This window comes from Epinephelus moara, chromosome 13 (assembly GCF_006386435.1).
Source record: "Epinephelus moara isolate mb chromosome 13, YSFRI_EMoa_1.0, whole genome shotgun sequence".
Taxonomy (NCBI): domain Eukaryota; kingdom Metazoa; phylum Chordata; class Actinopteri; order Perciformes; family Serranidae; genus Epinephelus; species Epinephelus moara.
The window spans coordinates 33,419,304-33,433,402 of NC_065518.1; the positions used below are offsets into that span (position 1 = coordinate 33,419,304).

The 14,099-nt window shown below is 40.1% G+C and overlaps 1 protein-coding gene across 2 annotated transcripts; it reads right to left on the bottom strand.

Annotated features, from left to right (window-relative positions):
- Positions 1–3,089: 3,089 nt before the first annotated feature.
- nrbf2b (nuclear receptor binding factor 2b) lies at positions 3,090–13,799 on the bottom strand. Of its 2 annotated transcripts, none has more exons than XM_050059875.1 (4): positions 13,572–13,799; positions 9,812–9,896; positions 8,425–8,465; positions 3,090–6,176 (listed from the first exon to the last, which is right to left on the bottom strand). In XM_050059875.1, exons 1-4 carry the CDS (start codon positions 13,662–13,664, stop codon positions 5,463–5,465), a joined length of 933 nt encoding a protein of 310 aa, XP_049915832.1. In that variant the 5' UTR covers positions 13,665–13,799; the 3' UTR covers positions 3,090–5,462. The 2 variants fall into 2 exon arrangements, with proteins under 2 accessions (XP_049915832.1, XP_049915833.1); XM_050059876.1 differs by lacking the exon at positions 13,572–13,799 and adding an exon at positions 13,349–13,546.
- Between the last annotated feature and the right edge of the window lie 300 nt (positions 13,800–14,099).

Here is a 14,099-nt window from a genome sequence, read left to right on the forward strand (position 1 = left end):
GTGAGGCCACATAGGAAACACATGGTCATGGATGGCATAGCGTGGTTACAGCAGACTACAGTGGGCATGTGGTAAAACAGCATTAGATACCTATATTGTCAAATAAGTATGTAGCAGATACAGATGTGGGCTTTTGTTAGGAGCCAGCGGCAAGAGCTGAGATGACTTAAGAGCTGCTGTTTACAGTCAGTGTTCATCTGTCTGGTGGATAGTTTGATTAACCATCCTGTCAGTCGTTAAGTCAAAAGATCTGTCCATCTGAAGATTCCAAAGACGTGACTGCCACCACAGTACAAGACATTGTCCAAGGCACGGGTTGGGTTTGTTGAGAAGGTATAGAGGATGTTGGGTTATTGAAGCTGCTTCGGCTACTTTGATTATTCTTAGCCGGCCAGCCGGCAGTTTGAAGCATTCTTTTTGTACTCTGGCCATCAATTATAAGTGAGAAGTGACTCCCTTTAGCTGTACAAAGAGTGTCTGTCTTTATGGTAATGCTGCATTCACGCCCTATGAGAATGACAATCAAAACAACCAACAATTATTCACATTTAAATTCAACAGTCCATAAATGTAGATTTCTGTAGCTCCTTATGTACCTTTTCACATTTAACACTTTTGACTAAGTATGTAAAATGTTCCTATCATGCCAAAGATAAAACAAACATGCAGCAAGACATTGTGTTCTGCTATAGCTTTCAAGAGCTGTGATCTGAAATGATGAGACTTTATCATTAAAACATACTTATTGCCTCTTTTTAAAAAAGAAAACATTTTCTGGAGTTGCCTATATGTCAGCAATAGGGTCAATCCTAATGCTAACTCTTATCAAGAAGCGTGTATTTTAGTATTTAACAGCTGAAAGCTAAGGCAAACACTATTCGAGTATTTCATTGTTAAAAATGTGGATCTATTATGTTTTGCATAGGTCGTGAACGCAGCATAAAGTCCTATTTGAAGCCAGTTCTGTATGGAGCTAGAGCAGTGACACTAAATTTTGGCATTGGAAAAAAATGGCATTGTCCCCTCCCGACAGACCCCTCCCCTCTACGCCAAAAAGGTACCTGTTGAGATTTAAAACCAGTGACACTGAAAAATGGCAGTGTTAAAAAAAATACCTGATACCAAGACTGTCATAAAGAAACATCAGAATGCAAAAATATCAAAATAATGTATAAAATTATTTTTAATGCCTGTGTTTTGTTTGTCAGTGGAATTTTTTTTCAGTGCCGATATAACTTTTTCCAGCGTACAGGTTTCAAAGCCAATGTTTCATTTTTAAATTTAAGTTCTGAATGCCATTTTTACAGCCCAAAACATACCATCACTGCATTCAATTATTGTTCCAGTAAGGAAATATACAGTTCCAAAAGTGAGTCAATGAGTTTGTACAAATGCCTCACAGTGTGCGATAGTGTGTGCATGCAAACAACATATTCAGACTGCAAGCAACAAAGTCAACAAGTTGCTTCAAGTCCTTCTCTTTTCTCTGTGCTAACAAACAAAGTAGCATTTAAGAGACAGATATTTCTCTTAGGAGCTGGTAGAAGCAGGGCTAAAAGTGAATGGACAAGGCTAGAACTACTCCAAATGAATATCTGCTGGATGTGTAAAAAAGTCACCTCTTAGCTAACATGCTAGCCATAAAACATTTGTAATATGATAATGTATCTGTGCTGTCTATCAACTTAATTGGGGTTCTTTAGCCCTTAGATATGGATTAATGCAGCTTTCAAAGAACCACACCATTGTTTCTGCATGTTTTAGCACTTCAAAGGTTTTAATGTGACACACTGCAAGTACTTTCAGTGTTTTAAAGTGTTGAAGGACCTATTATTGTTGTCTTTTATTTATTCTTATTTATATATACTTTGAAGGGCTGAGAGAGCCAGGGCAGATGCACTTCATTGCATTTGATTACATTGTACTTTTTAATGTGTATGAAACTAAACCTAACTTGGCTTATTTTTTTGTTTGTTTTAGATTTCTGACTGTGTGTCTTGGCTTCCAGGCAGCCATTTCTTTACATTAATTACCATATGGTATGAAAATGAACTATGCACAAAATGCTTGATATGCTACCACTGCATGGTAATGCAGTTAAAATTACTATTCCTCTACCATGCTATGGCCGGCAGTCGTGTCACTGCGCAGAAGGAAGTGTGCATCTACTCATGGATGCAGGGCTTGTGCTCGACAGCATGACGTGTAAATATTAAGGGCATCCTCCCCAGCTGAGCTGTAATGTTGGCTAACTCAGTGGTTCTAGGTGAGCTAACAGTAGATGCATGCTTCCTTCTGCGGGTGTAGTTTGGCAGAAAGAAAATAGTTCCTACATAAAACTGCTCACAACAAGGTCTGTAGATTATCTTGGATAACCTGGTCATCATTTCTAGAGAGAGACATTGCTGCTGAGTTTTTTAAATTCATTTTTTTGGTGCTTTGAGCACCACAAGCTGAGTGCCATCTAGTTTTATTATATTGGAGAGAAGGCAGACATCTCTAAGGCCGAATGTCTCCAACACTCGGCAACTCGCACAATCTAGAGTGATAATTAACAATACAGTTAAGAGGAAAAATGTATTTTTGATTTGGGGTGAACTGTCCCTTTAAAACAGCTTTTTTTTGTCTATCAACTTTTAGCTCTAAAAGCAAGTTTCAAGTCTCTACAGATGTGGACGTGTCTAACTGGAATATAAAAAACATTTAAAAGTCTATGAAACTGCAAAGTTGGAAACAGTGTGCATTTGATTTGTGGTATAAAGGCTAAAACATGCAAAACACTGGTATGCTCTTTTCATTAGCCAACATGATGAAACACACAAAGCTTTATACAGCAACTCATTAACTCAGTTGCTCGCAGTGTGAACACGCAGCGACTGGATGTGTCAGCAAGGCTCTATCACCTGTGTGTGCCTCAGCCTTCTCGTTTAAATGTCATCAGTGTGTGTATGTGATGTATGTGTATATTGCTGTTGTTGCACAAAAACACCAATCTGCATGAAAATCAGAAACGTGCTTATTGTTTCATTGGCAGCCACGTCATGACAAAGATCTGCTCATAAAAAAATCACTACACACACACAGACAAATGATCATTGAAGCCTTTAATTCAAGTACGCTAAGAGAAAATAAAAAAGATAAAAATGCAGCCATGTAGTTTTTCCTCAACAACAGCAATATGCTTTTCTGTGATTCTCGCGGCACATGATCCTGATGTGTATGTGTGTGTGTGGTAGGGTTAGACCAATAACTCTGACACTGTTAAAAGGCGAACAGAATAAGCATTTCCAGTGATGCCCTTAAAAGGAGCAGTTCATCCACACAGTTGATACCCAGTCAGTGTAACATCAGGTGAGTGTGTTAGTAGCTACATTCTCCAACTTCTCTGACTGAGGCTGCTGGGAACACAGAATAACCGCAAAATGTATTCCAAACAGCATGTGTAGCATAGATGTGTTGTAAGACCGGAAGGGGGATCAAAAGTCTATGATTACATGATTATCTAAAACAAAACACTATATTAAACAAAGGAGAATTTAAGACAAAAAAAGGAAAGTTCAGTTGTACTCATTCATAAGGTTTCAGGCAACGGTTTGCTTTAAGACGTCACACTGACAGTATTTTGTTCATCCCTCAACAGAATTTTCAGGTTCCAGAAGTTAAAAAAAGGTAGTATAAAATCACACCAAATTACAAATTATAACCAATGAACTCATAAAACAATGTAATATTGTTGTTTATTTAATGTTTACTGAATTAAATAGTCAACTTATTATCATAATATATTAATCAGTCATTGGCCTACATGTGCTTGTCTTCCTCCACTGTTTTTACCACTCAGATCTCACACACACACGCACGAGATTTGCAGACAGAAAAAATACGACTTATCAATATATAATATAAATAAAAAAGCCCTCTAATTTAGCTTCAGATCACTGAAATGATGCTGCCTAGGGCCCCGGTCACACACAAAGTGTTTTACAGGTTGCCTTTTTTGTGTAAATTGAATGCCACTAGTAGAAAAAACCCTGCTGCGCCTCTTTATTGTTGCCAGGCAACCACCCCATCACCTCCTTACCATAACCTTTCTGTGTAATCAATTTGCCGTTTATTTTTATTATTATTTATTTCACAGGAATTAGTATCAAGTTCCCAAAATGGACAGGCAGAGGGTACTTGCTCTTGCCCTGGTTGAGGGTGAGAGGCTGTCAGCAAATAGTTTGTTAGGCACAGGTAAACAGAGATCTGTGTGGGTACATGAGACCCTAAAAAAGACGGTGGATCATGGGGAGTACAACTAGTTGGTCCAGGAGTTACACCTTGATGATGGCCATTTTACGAAGACTTGGGGGTGGGTTGACAACCTGCTGTCTATCGTCAGGCCTAGCATAACAAAAATGAATACTAACTACAGGGAGTTCGTTGATCCTGCAGAATGACTGAGCACCACCAGTTGGTCAAGGCGTTTCGCCTCCATGATGGCTATTTCAGTACTGCACTTTTATATGCTTCCACGCCTGCTGTTTTCTATTGAGATGGTGGTAACTGGTTTGTAAAGTCGTATAGCTCTCGGTATCCAGCAACCACTACCACCAGTTTCTCCTCCACTGTTAACCAACTGTAAACTTGTTGTCATGACCACCACAGAAGGCCCGCCTCTCCAGTCATCCTACTGGACCATGCAGAGATTGAAAAGGGGCGCTTTTTCGCTCTAAGTTGAAATTTTTTCAACTCCAGGAGGTCAGAGCGCTCGGGCAAAAACATCAGGCGCCTAGAGTGCAGAAACGCGAGCCGTGTAGCAACGCAAAATACAGCAAGCAAAAAGCTTCGTTCTCATTAAAAACAATTACATAAAGCCACCTCCACCTGCTAAAATGATTTCGGTGTGATCGGGGCCTAAAACCAGTCTCAAACTACATGAGTTTTAAAATCCTAACCGATTTTGAAATCAGGGTGCATCGCGCACAAACTCCTGTAGTCTGAGCCCAGGTTAAGTTGTTCAGAGTTATTTAATGGCTATATCTAGACACAATAAAATATGTTGTGTCTCATCAAACAAAACAGAACAGAAATAACAACTTAACATCCATCTTCTTATACTTCAGTCTGACACACAATCTCACCAATGTTCCAACTGACATTGTGGGTCAACTATTCCTTTATCTCTGACTTTGATTGCATTGTATTAGTGGTAAGGGTATCACTTCATCTGCCTGATTATCATTTATCATCTGTTGAGTGCAGAGAGTTTGTGGGGCTCCTGGAATTTCAATGATATCTCTGTCCACCTTTAACCTGAGCAGAGGTCTGATCACACAGAGCCTGTGGGTTTAAGATGTCAAACATTTTGGCATCCAAAAGCCATATTGGTTGAACCCTTGTGCTTGTGTGTGTGTGTGTGTGTGTGTGTGTGTGTGTGTGTGTGTGCATGCACGCGCATGTGTGAGACATGTCTCTTATCACAGTTTATCCCTGTCCAGTAGCTCCTGTAGTTCATTCTGGATGTCCTCTGGCAACTCCAGAGGAGGCAGGTCATCCAGACACAGATCCTCCTGAGCTGGCATCTCCAGCGGCGGCAGCTGAGGGATTGCGATCTCCTTCCCCTTTCCTGTGCTTTTCCTCTCCTGCCCACCCCCTGTTCCCATTGCGCCACCTGCTTGTGGGAGCACCCAGAGCTCCGAACGTTCCACGAAGTCTGCCGCCTCAGCCGCCTCAGAGCGCAGCCGGGCATTTTCTGATTGTAGCCGTTCGTTCTCAGCCGTTAGCCGCTGGTTTTCATCCATCAGGTGGTCGACCAGGCGCCGCAGGTCATCGATGGTGGTCTGTTGTTCTTCCAGGCGAGTTTTGTCATCTTTGGTGGTCTTAGATCCAGGGCACGGTGGCGTCAAAGGCTGGCAGCCTCCAGTCTGCCGAGTCTGAAGCTGGTAGAGCAAGGTGTCGTACTCTCTCTCCCTGGCTCCTATACCCTCTGCAGCTGAGAGGCCTGGTGAACCATGGGGCTGAAGCTGGCCTGTGGACTGGGTCTGGGTGAGGAGGGCTGTACCACTGGAGGGCTGCACCCGGCCAGGTCGGGCCTTTGTTGCCTCACGACGAGCCTCTCTTTTCCAGCGCTCCTGGATCAGTCGCTGCTGTTTGATATGACTGTCCCTCTGCAGCTCCATGGACAGGCGAGCCTGCAGACACAGAGTATCAACACCAGCCGCAGCACTCACAATATTAACAGTTACACTAAATCAGACTGATACAGGGCAAAAACTGAGAGTTGGTATGCAGCCTTGTCTTTGAAGCATTAGTTAACAGATATGAATGCCCCCCTGAAACCCACTTATGAATTGGAACCAGCTCTAAACTTGCCTCCAGCTGTCTTTTTTAGGTTATCGGTACTTGAAGAAACCAGGGAAAGAGATTAGCAGAGTGGGAAATATAGTTTTGGTGTATCTTAAAGTCACACATGTAGCCTCTGAAGTTTTAGGGGTTCAAAATACTAGAACAGTGTGAACACTAGGCGGTAACGTAGCAATAGTTATGAGTTTTAAAATGAAAACATATTAGCCTCAGTTTTTTGGCTTAGCTCCTCTTCCACACACACTGAATGGGCAGCTGAGCAGAGATGCAGGGGTGAGAAATGAAAGATAACCTTTTACTCAAGTTGATAATGACTACACTCCTTACTGTGAGCAATAAAACCTGCACAAGTAATAATCCAACAAGATGAGAGGACAGGTGAATATGTTCTGTCTTTGAAAATAAGGAAAATAAAGGGAAGATTCTCAGTCTAGTTGATATTTTTTGTCAATATCATAGATAAGCAAATGTACATGGTAATAACCGTCAACTTTTATATCATGTATACCACGAAACTGGTATATCACTGCATCCCTAGTTTGTGGTTAGCAAAAGCTGAAAAGACTTTAATGTTTTGTTGTCCGACAAACTTTGTCACCCCGTTAATACCGAGATATGAATTTTTGTCTGTATCCCCCAGCCCTAATCCAGGGCGATGTTACCTTCCATGTCGGCCATGTATCTTAAAATGTGGTTACTTACAGGCTGAGATGACATCCCTCATCAGCCCCTCCTCCCTCTACCTGCCTTACATGTCCAGCAGTAAATCCACACCAGCAGTAAGAGGGAGGATGACACAGGAAAGGATGAATGAGTGATGGTAACCGATGTCTATGGCACATTCTTTTTAAACTTCAGTCTGTTTTAGTGTTTGGAATATCACTATCTTCTTTTGATTTCCTTGCAGGAAGGTATTGAGTTTATATTGTGACTCTGCTGTTGTAAACATTGCTGTTGCTTCTTTAAAACAATAGTTTTCAATAACAATATAAATAATATCTAATCCTGTTTTGAATTTATTATTTTTTTGTCATAGAAATACACAGATAAGGGTATCAATGAAGTATCAAACCAATAAGGAGCATTGATAAGAGTAGTAGTATTGTTAAATGTACTTAAAGTATCAAAAGTAAAAGTACTTGCTGGGCACAATAGCAGTGTTGTATGATGTTAAATATTGTTACTGATATATCAATACATAAGCAAATGGCCTGACTGAAGGCCGTGTGAAACAATGCTTTAGTCTTAGTCAAGATAAAGTCTAGATAAATGGAGAACAGAAGAGTTAAGCCCAGTTCCAACCAAAGATTCACAACGAGATGAGTTGTTCTTCAGCGTTCTAAAAACCTGCTGGTTCACACCAATGCAACTAGGTTAGATGGTGTATTATCTCTATGCAACAACTCTCTGGACTTCCATTCTGTTTTCCAGCTTTTCAGGCTTATTTGTGACTAAATATAATTTGTATCTTCTTAAAATATGAATGAGGATAGTGATAGTGAGATACTGGCTACAGTTGCATTTGTAGTAGTGATGCAACGGCAAAAAACATAAACAAAATGTAATGTAATCATGATGAATGTGCCACAACAATATAAATAACTAGCGCCAATTAATTAGTCAGTGAGAATGTGTGTATGTGTATGTGTGTGTGTGTGTGTGTGTGAGGGAGGCATTAGCACATACAGTGAGCAGCAGCGACCCACCATCTGACACTGGCACACTGTGAGGACGGAAACAGAGGGCTCATCGGGGACGGAGCACCTGCTGCAGCAAGCAAACACGCTGTCTGTGGTCACTTGGACTTGACCAGTGGACTTCACTACAAGCCAACTGGCTGTTTAGACAGGTGACGTGTTATACATTCTAAAACAAGCTGCCAGCGATTTGACCAACTGAGTTGCAGGTGACACGATCAGCTGGCTTGAGTCGGGCTCAGACCAGCCAGTTCACACTGCTGCGACTTTTCTCTGCAACGTTCGAAAACACTTTCATCTCGTCGAGATCCTTTGGTCTGAACTGGGATTTACACCAGTTCATGGAACTGAACACACACAAAAACCTGTAATGTCTTACCTGCTCACACTCTGTTGTCTTCATTGCATCTGTCAAAAGATCTGTGAGAGAGAGAGAGACAGAGACGGACAGTTGAGCAACATGGGTGGGGCCTAAAACTTGGCCTGCTTCTCTTTTTCCACAAAAAAATGTCCACACTATTATCAATGCAAACAGAGGCTATATTACAAAATTTACAGCTTCTCACAATAAATGCTGAAGCAATAAGGGTTGCAACAGTTTGGGATTTTCACTGCATTATAAGCATCTCAGATATCATTAATATCATGGTTTCATGGTATACGGTATCACACAATTATAATTATCAGTTAGAAAGCAGAATTTTGAACCTGATAAAAAAAAACTGCATGTAAATACAACATGTTATAGTGTATATTCATTCATTTCTTCTATATTTATTTCGGTGTTATGCCTGTGGCCCATCGCACATAGGACTATAATACACCATCTTTTCTTACAGTCAACATATAACTAATGTATGTTAGTTTACACGCTAGCAGCACTATAGCATGTTAAATTAACAACTAAATGATATCAATATCATCATCATCATCATCATCATCATCATCGGCAACAACATGAACATCACCTATGAGCATTTAAAATAATGTACTGCGATTAATAACAATTAACATATACTGTAGGTGTGTCACAGTGCAGCCAGACAGTTTCTGTCTGTACTGTTAACTCACACACACACTCACTTATGTCAATGGCTCATTTTATAATTGATGTTTAAACATTCACGTTTTTTCATTAGGGATTACAGTTATAAATGAAACACATACTTTGTTGTGCATGGGGGGGGTAGGGTTTTATGAGTATTGGGCATGACCAAAGTCACCCCATAATGTTGATATCAATTTAGTTTGGTGATGAGTGATCTCAGCCTCGCTTCTCTCTGACATTTTCTCCATTGCATGTGTGTTTAGCACAAGTTTGAATCTCAAGGAGGAAGAGAGATGTGCTCATGCAGATGACATTCCCTGTCTGGTTGCATTTTTTTCTCAATACGGTAGAAAAGCTTTATATATATATATATATATATATATATATATATGTATCACATCAGATCAACTGTGGAAGAACTGTAGTTCTTTGATGACTTCAATAAAGTCATCATATTTCTTATTTGGTTGCAAAGTTACAAGCCATAGCAAGTCAAATGCATGCTTAGCTGGATAAAGGACTTTAAGCCCAAGAGTATTTTTTTCACTCCAAAACAAAACACTGAAAACCTTGATATGAGTATATGTCATAGATAGGAAACACAAAAACTGTATGAAATGTAGTCCACCATATCATATGCTCATTTAAGGCCAGCTATCCTTAGAGGTGGCACAAGGAGTTGCACAAGGTGTTGCAGTCACAGTGTCACTGGACTTACCTGCTGCTTTTCCATGGCAGGAAATGGCTTCTTCATACTTTCCAGCCACTAGCAAGCGGTCTGCCTTCCTGCACTGCTGATGAGCCTGAAGAAACGCAGGCACATGGAGGGAAGAGAGAAGGGTGGGAGAAGAATTAGATACAGGTGGGTCAAAAACAGAGAAGACACGGTTAGGGGACAGAATTTAGAAGAGAAGATGAAGAAGCAGTGGGTGGGAAAGAAATGTACAAGGAGGGAGCTGTTCTTACACAGTATATCCAATATCACAGAAATCAACGTAATCTTTCCTTGTTCATGGTTTAAACAGATGCAGCTTGAGCTGAAACAATTAGTCAATTAATACAATCAATCAAAAGATATCTAAATTTTGATATTCTATTTATAGTGTCAGTCATTATTTCAGCAATACTGTCAATCATTTATTGGTCCCAGCTTCTCTGATGTGATGATCTGCTGCTTTCTTCATCACCCACTGAACAAAAATATGAACACTTGCTTTTGCTCTCATTTTTCAAGAGTTAAAACAAAATATGTAATACTTTTTCAATGCACAAAGAAGTCTTAGTTCTCTTGAATTTTGTTCACAGATATGTTAAAATCCATGGCAGTGACCAACATAATCCATAATCCATCCACATGACAGGTGTGGCATATCAAGACAGCGATTAAGCAGCATCACTACTACACAGGTGTGCCTTGGGATGGTCACAATAAAATAACACTCTAAAATGTGCAGTTTAATGACCCAACACAATGATACAGATGTTGCAAGTTTTGAGGGAGTGTGTCATTGGCATGCTGACTGCAGCAATGTCCACCAGAGCTGTTGCCTGTGAACTTAATGTTCATTTAACTACCGTAAGCTGTCTCTAGTGTTGTTATTGTTATTGTTAGTGCTGGTATTTGGCAGCACATCCAACCAGCCGTACAACCGCAGATCAAACATGTTACCAAACTGCTTCTGTTACATCAAAATATTCTTGTTAGCCACAACTAGTTTGTAAGATTTGTGTAAAGTGTATTTTACAATACTGATCATGGGAATTCTTGATTACTTTAAGATATTTTAAAGGACAGATTGTTCTATGGATATAAAGTTGACAAATTAAAGGAGCTGTCTGCAACATTCAGAGCATTAATATAGCAACAAACCCCTATTAGCTCTGTAAAGATATAGTGGAGTAATGGCGTCCCGAGCAGAGAAGGAAGTCACGCTACCTCTGTGCATGCTGTAATCCGAGTTTCTCTGTTGTTGTTGTGGTAGCCGTGCTGGCCGCGCATGCATGTTGGTGCATTTGACTCCCTGTGTGTATATCCCACTGGCTAGGTCATTGCCGCCGCTCTGCACTGTGCTCATTAGGGCTGTCAACGAATATTCTAAATTCAAATTTAAATTCGAATTTGAAAATTGATATTCGATTGTGGAGAGAGAAAAAAAACACGGTCCGCGGTCGTTTATAACGTAATGTTATAGATAATTGTTTTATGTGTTTTAATGTGTAGGTATGTATATGTTTTCAAAGACGTTTATGTTGAAATAAAAATACCTACAGGTAGTTATGTTTCATATACAATTATGTTTCCTTGTATTAGTTTGCCCTCTTGTAGACATAATGCGGAAAAAAAATATTTGAATGGTTCGAACCTATGAGTTATTTTTAGAAGGAATATTCGAACGTCATTTTTGAGCAATTTTGACAGCCCTAGTGCTCATACCACCTATATCGGGATGATATTGTCACGGAAGCGTGGCACCCACCCTCAATCCCCACCTCATGATAACGCTACTAGCTCTGTCAGCACTGTTACTGTTGTCAGCACTGTTAATGGAGTTAGCATAGCTAGCCGCCAGCTCTGCCACCTCCATGTTGAGAAGCGTGTGCAAACAATCCTGCGCCAGCCTGCCTGGAATGTTGCATACAGCTCCTTTAAAGGAAAAACATGAGTAAATGAGAAGAGAAACACAACAAATGCTTATGCTTCCTTACTGGTGTACTGTATGACACAATTAAGCAATCAACATCCCAAAATGCCTAATGACATAAACAGGAATTCTGAGCGGGTCCAGTTGACCTTGATTTTGGTTCAAGATGGCAGGAAGAAAAGATCTAGATGACTTTGAAGGAGGATTCAAAGCACATCCAGAGGGCATGAGGTGATCTCAACCCAAATGAACAAGACTGTGAGGTTTTGGAGCGACATGTTAGACAGTGCTCTCTATTTTTAAAGGCAGTTAAAAACACATCTGTTAAGGCGTGCATTCCAGCAATATTCTATTGTATTGTCTCTGTATTTCTCTGCATTTTATTTTTTGTAATTTGTTTCATGCATTTGCTATGATTTTGTTGTTTTCTGATTATACTATATGCTGATATTTCATTGTATTTTTTGTATCTTAACCATGTGAAGCACTTTGTGAGTCCTCTCTGTGAGAAGTGCTGTATAAATAAAATCTACTTATTTTACTTTCTCTCCACCACACAGTTACAGCTGGTGTCTCTCAAGTATTAACAGTAGATTAAAGTCAGAGAGCTAAACATTCCTCTGTCCATCAATCCATTAATATACCCTGGCCCTTATTCTTTTGTAGGGGCTACATGGGATTGGAGCCTATACCAGTTAGTGTTTTGGATGTAGTTTTACAGTCATTTCCCCAAAGACTGCTGGCCATCTAGATAAAAAATATATATTTTTGGGAAGTCCTGCTGCCCTGCTAAAGATTTTTCCAAGCTGTGACTCAATTTCCAAAGTCTGTCGACAGAGAAGGCAAGTCTCCTTAATTGTTTTGAACAAAACTACATACACCTTTCACTTATACAGATACTGTCAGATACTGTATGTCCATAATTGACAGTTGCACAGGATATCACTGTGTTACACACGATGTGTAGTATTTTTGTTGTAAAAATATAGAAATCTATAAATATTATTGCACAATAAGTAGTTCAAATACTGCACCATAGAAAATTGCACAGGAATGTTACACATTATAAGTATAAAGGATATGCATATGTATATGTATATATATGTATGTATTATTATGAATAAATATGTAAGAGTATCATAATGCAAATTAACTGTTCATGAAGTAACACCTACCTGATACACATTTCCTTACATTTGTCATCCGTCTCTCTCTCTCTCTCTCTCTCTCTCTCTCTCTCTATATATATATATATATGTATGTATGTATGTATGTATAGGTTGTTACTGACTCCTATAGGCTACTGACCCCCTAATGTCGTCCTCCTTAATAATAATGCTGATTATAATGCTGAATGCTCCATCAAATCAGGTAACTTGTCTTTGGGGGAATACCACAGTCATTAACCTTAATGGAAACAGCGACACATTATAAAGATGAAATAACACTGCGGCAGCATTTACCCTGTGTAAATGTGTAATCAGCTGCAGGTTGCTGTCAAATGGCCTTACTAACAAGTGAACTAACGTTACTAATACATTCGTCCCTCGCTGTTAACAGTAATTCTTTACATTATATGGTCATGACAGCATAATAAATCAGACAGTAGCTACCATGTTCCAACGCCAGACGTCTTGCTCGTTCTGTCGAGGAGAAAACCAAAATGTATCATGTGTAGCATGTCCAAGCTACCGGACAACAACAGGAACAAGGCAAACACAGCGGTTAGCCGCTAACTTACTATGGGAGCTAACGTTAGCTGTTGTAGCTTACCTATGCAATCTCTTAGCTACAGTAACGTTAGCTTGTTATTGCAACACCAAGACCGACACTTACGAGATTGAGCGGGCTGTCCACGACTTCCATGGAATCGATTCCTCGACGGTTTACACTACATGAAAGGTGTCTCTGTCCCTCACGGACTGTCATTCGCGCTGCGATAAAATAAAGTCTTGAAAAAATAATTACAAGAATATTAGCTACTGTCAGGGAAGCACAGCCAAAGCTGCGTCAATACGTCGTGACGTCACACCGTTCTGCAGTACGTGCTGGTTCAGATGTTTTGCTCGCAGTTCTGCTGCGTCAAGTTCCCGTGCATTGAGATGGTTTGCCTTGAAAATAAAAGCCTTGAAATAATAGCGTCGAAATTGTGGCCACGGTCTGAAATACGAACACTCACGCATTGGATTTCCCCGAACTTAACGACGTCTCTTTAAGGTTTAATTCCATACTTATACGTTGAGTCTTCTATCTGGCCCCATAACCCGACCAACGATAACGGTAGAGCATTAGCCAGCATTTATGTCTTGGCATTTTAGGGACTGTTCCTTACTTACGAGGGGGAGAGATGGTGCCAAACGAGGA

Excerpts from the sequence above, each read along its gene's own strand:
- nrbf2b (XM_050059875.1), bottom strand. The coding sequence starts at position 13,664 with ATGACAGTCCGTGAGGGACAGAGACACCTTTCATGTAGTGTAAACCGT. Across the intron at positions 9,897-13,571 it reads TGGACAGCCCGCTCAATCTC|GCTCATCAGCAGTGCAGGAA; the intron begins GTAAGTGTCGGT and ends GCGTTTCTTCAG. Across the intron at positions 8,466-9,811 it reads CTGCCATGGAAAAGCAGCAG|ATCTTTTGACAGATGCAATG; the intron begins GTAAGTCCAGTG and ends TCTCTCTCACAG.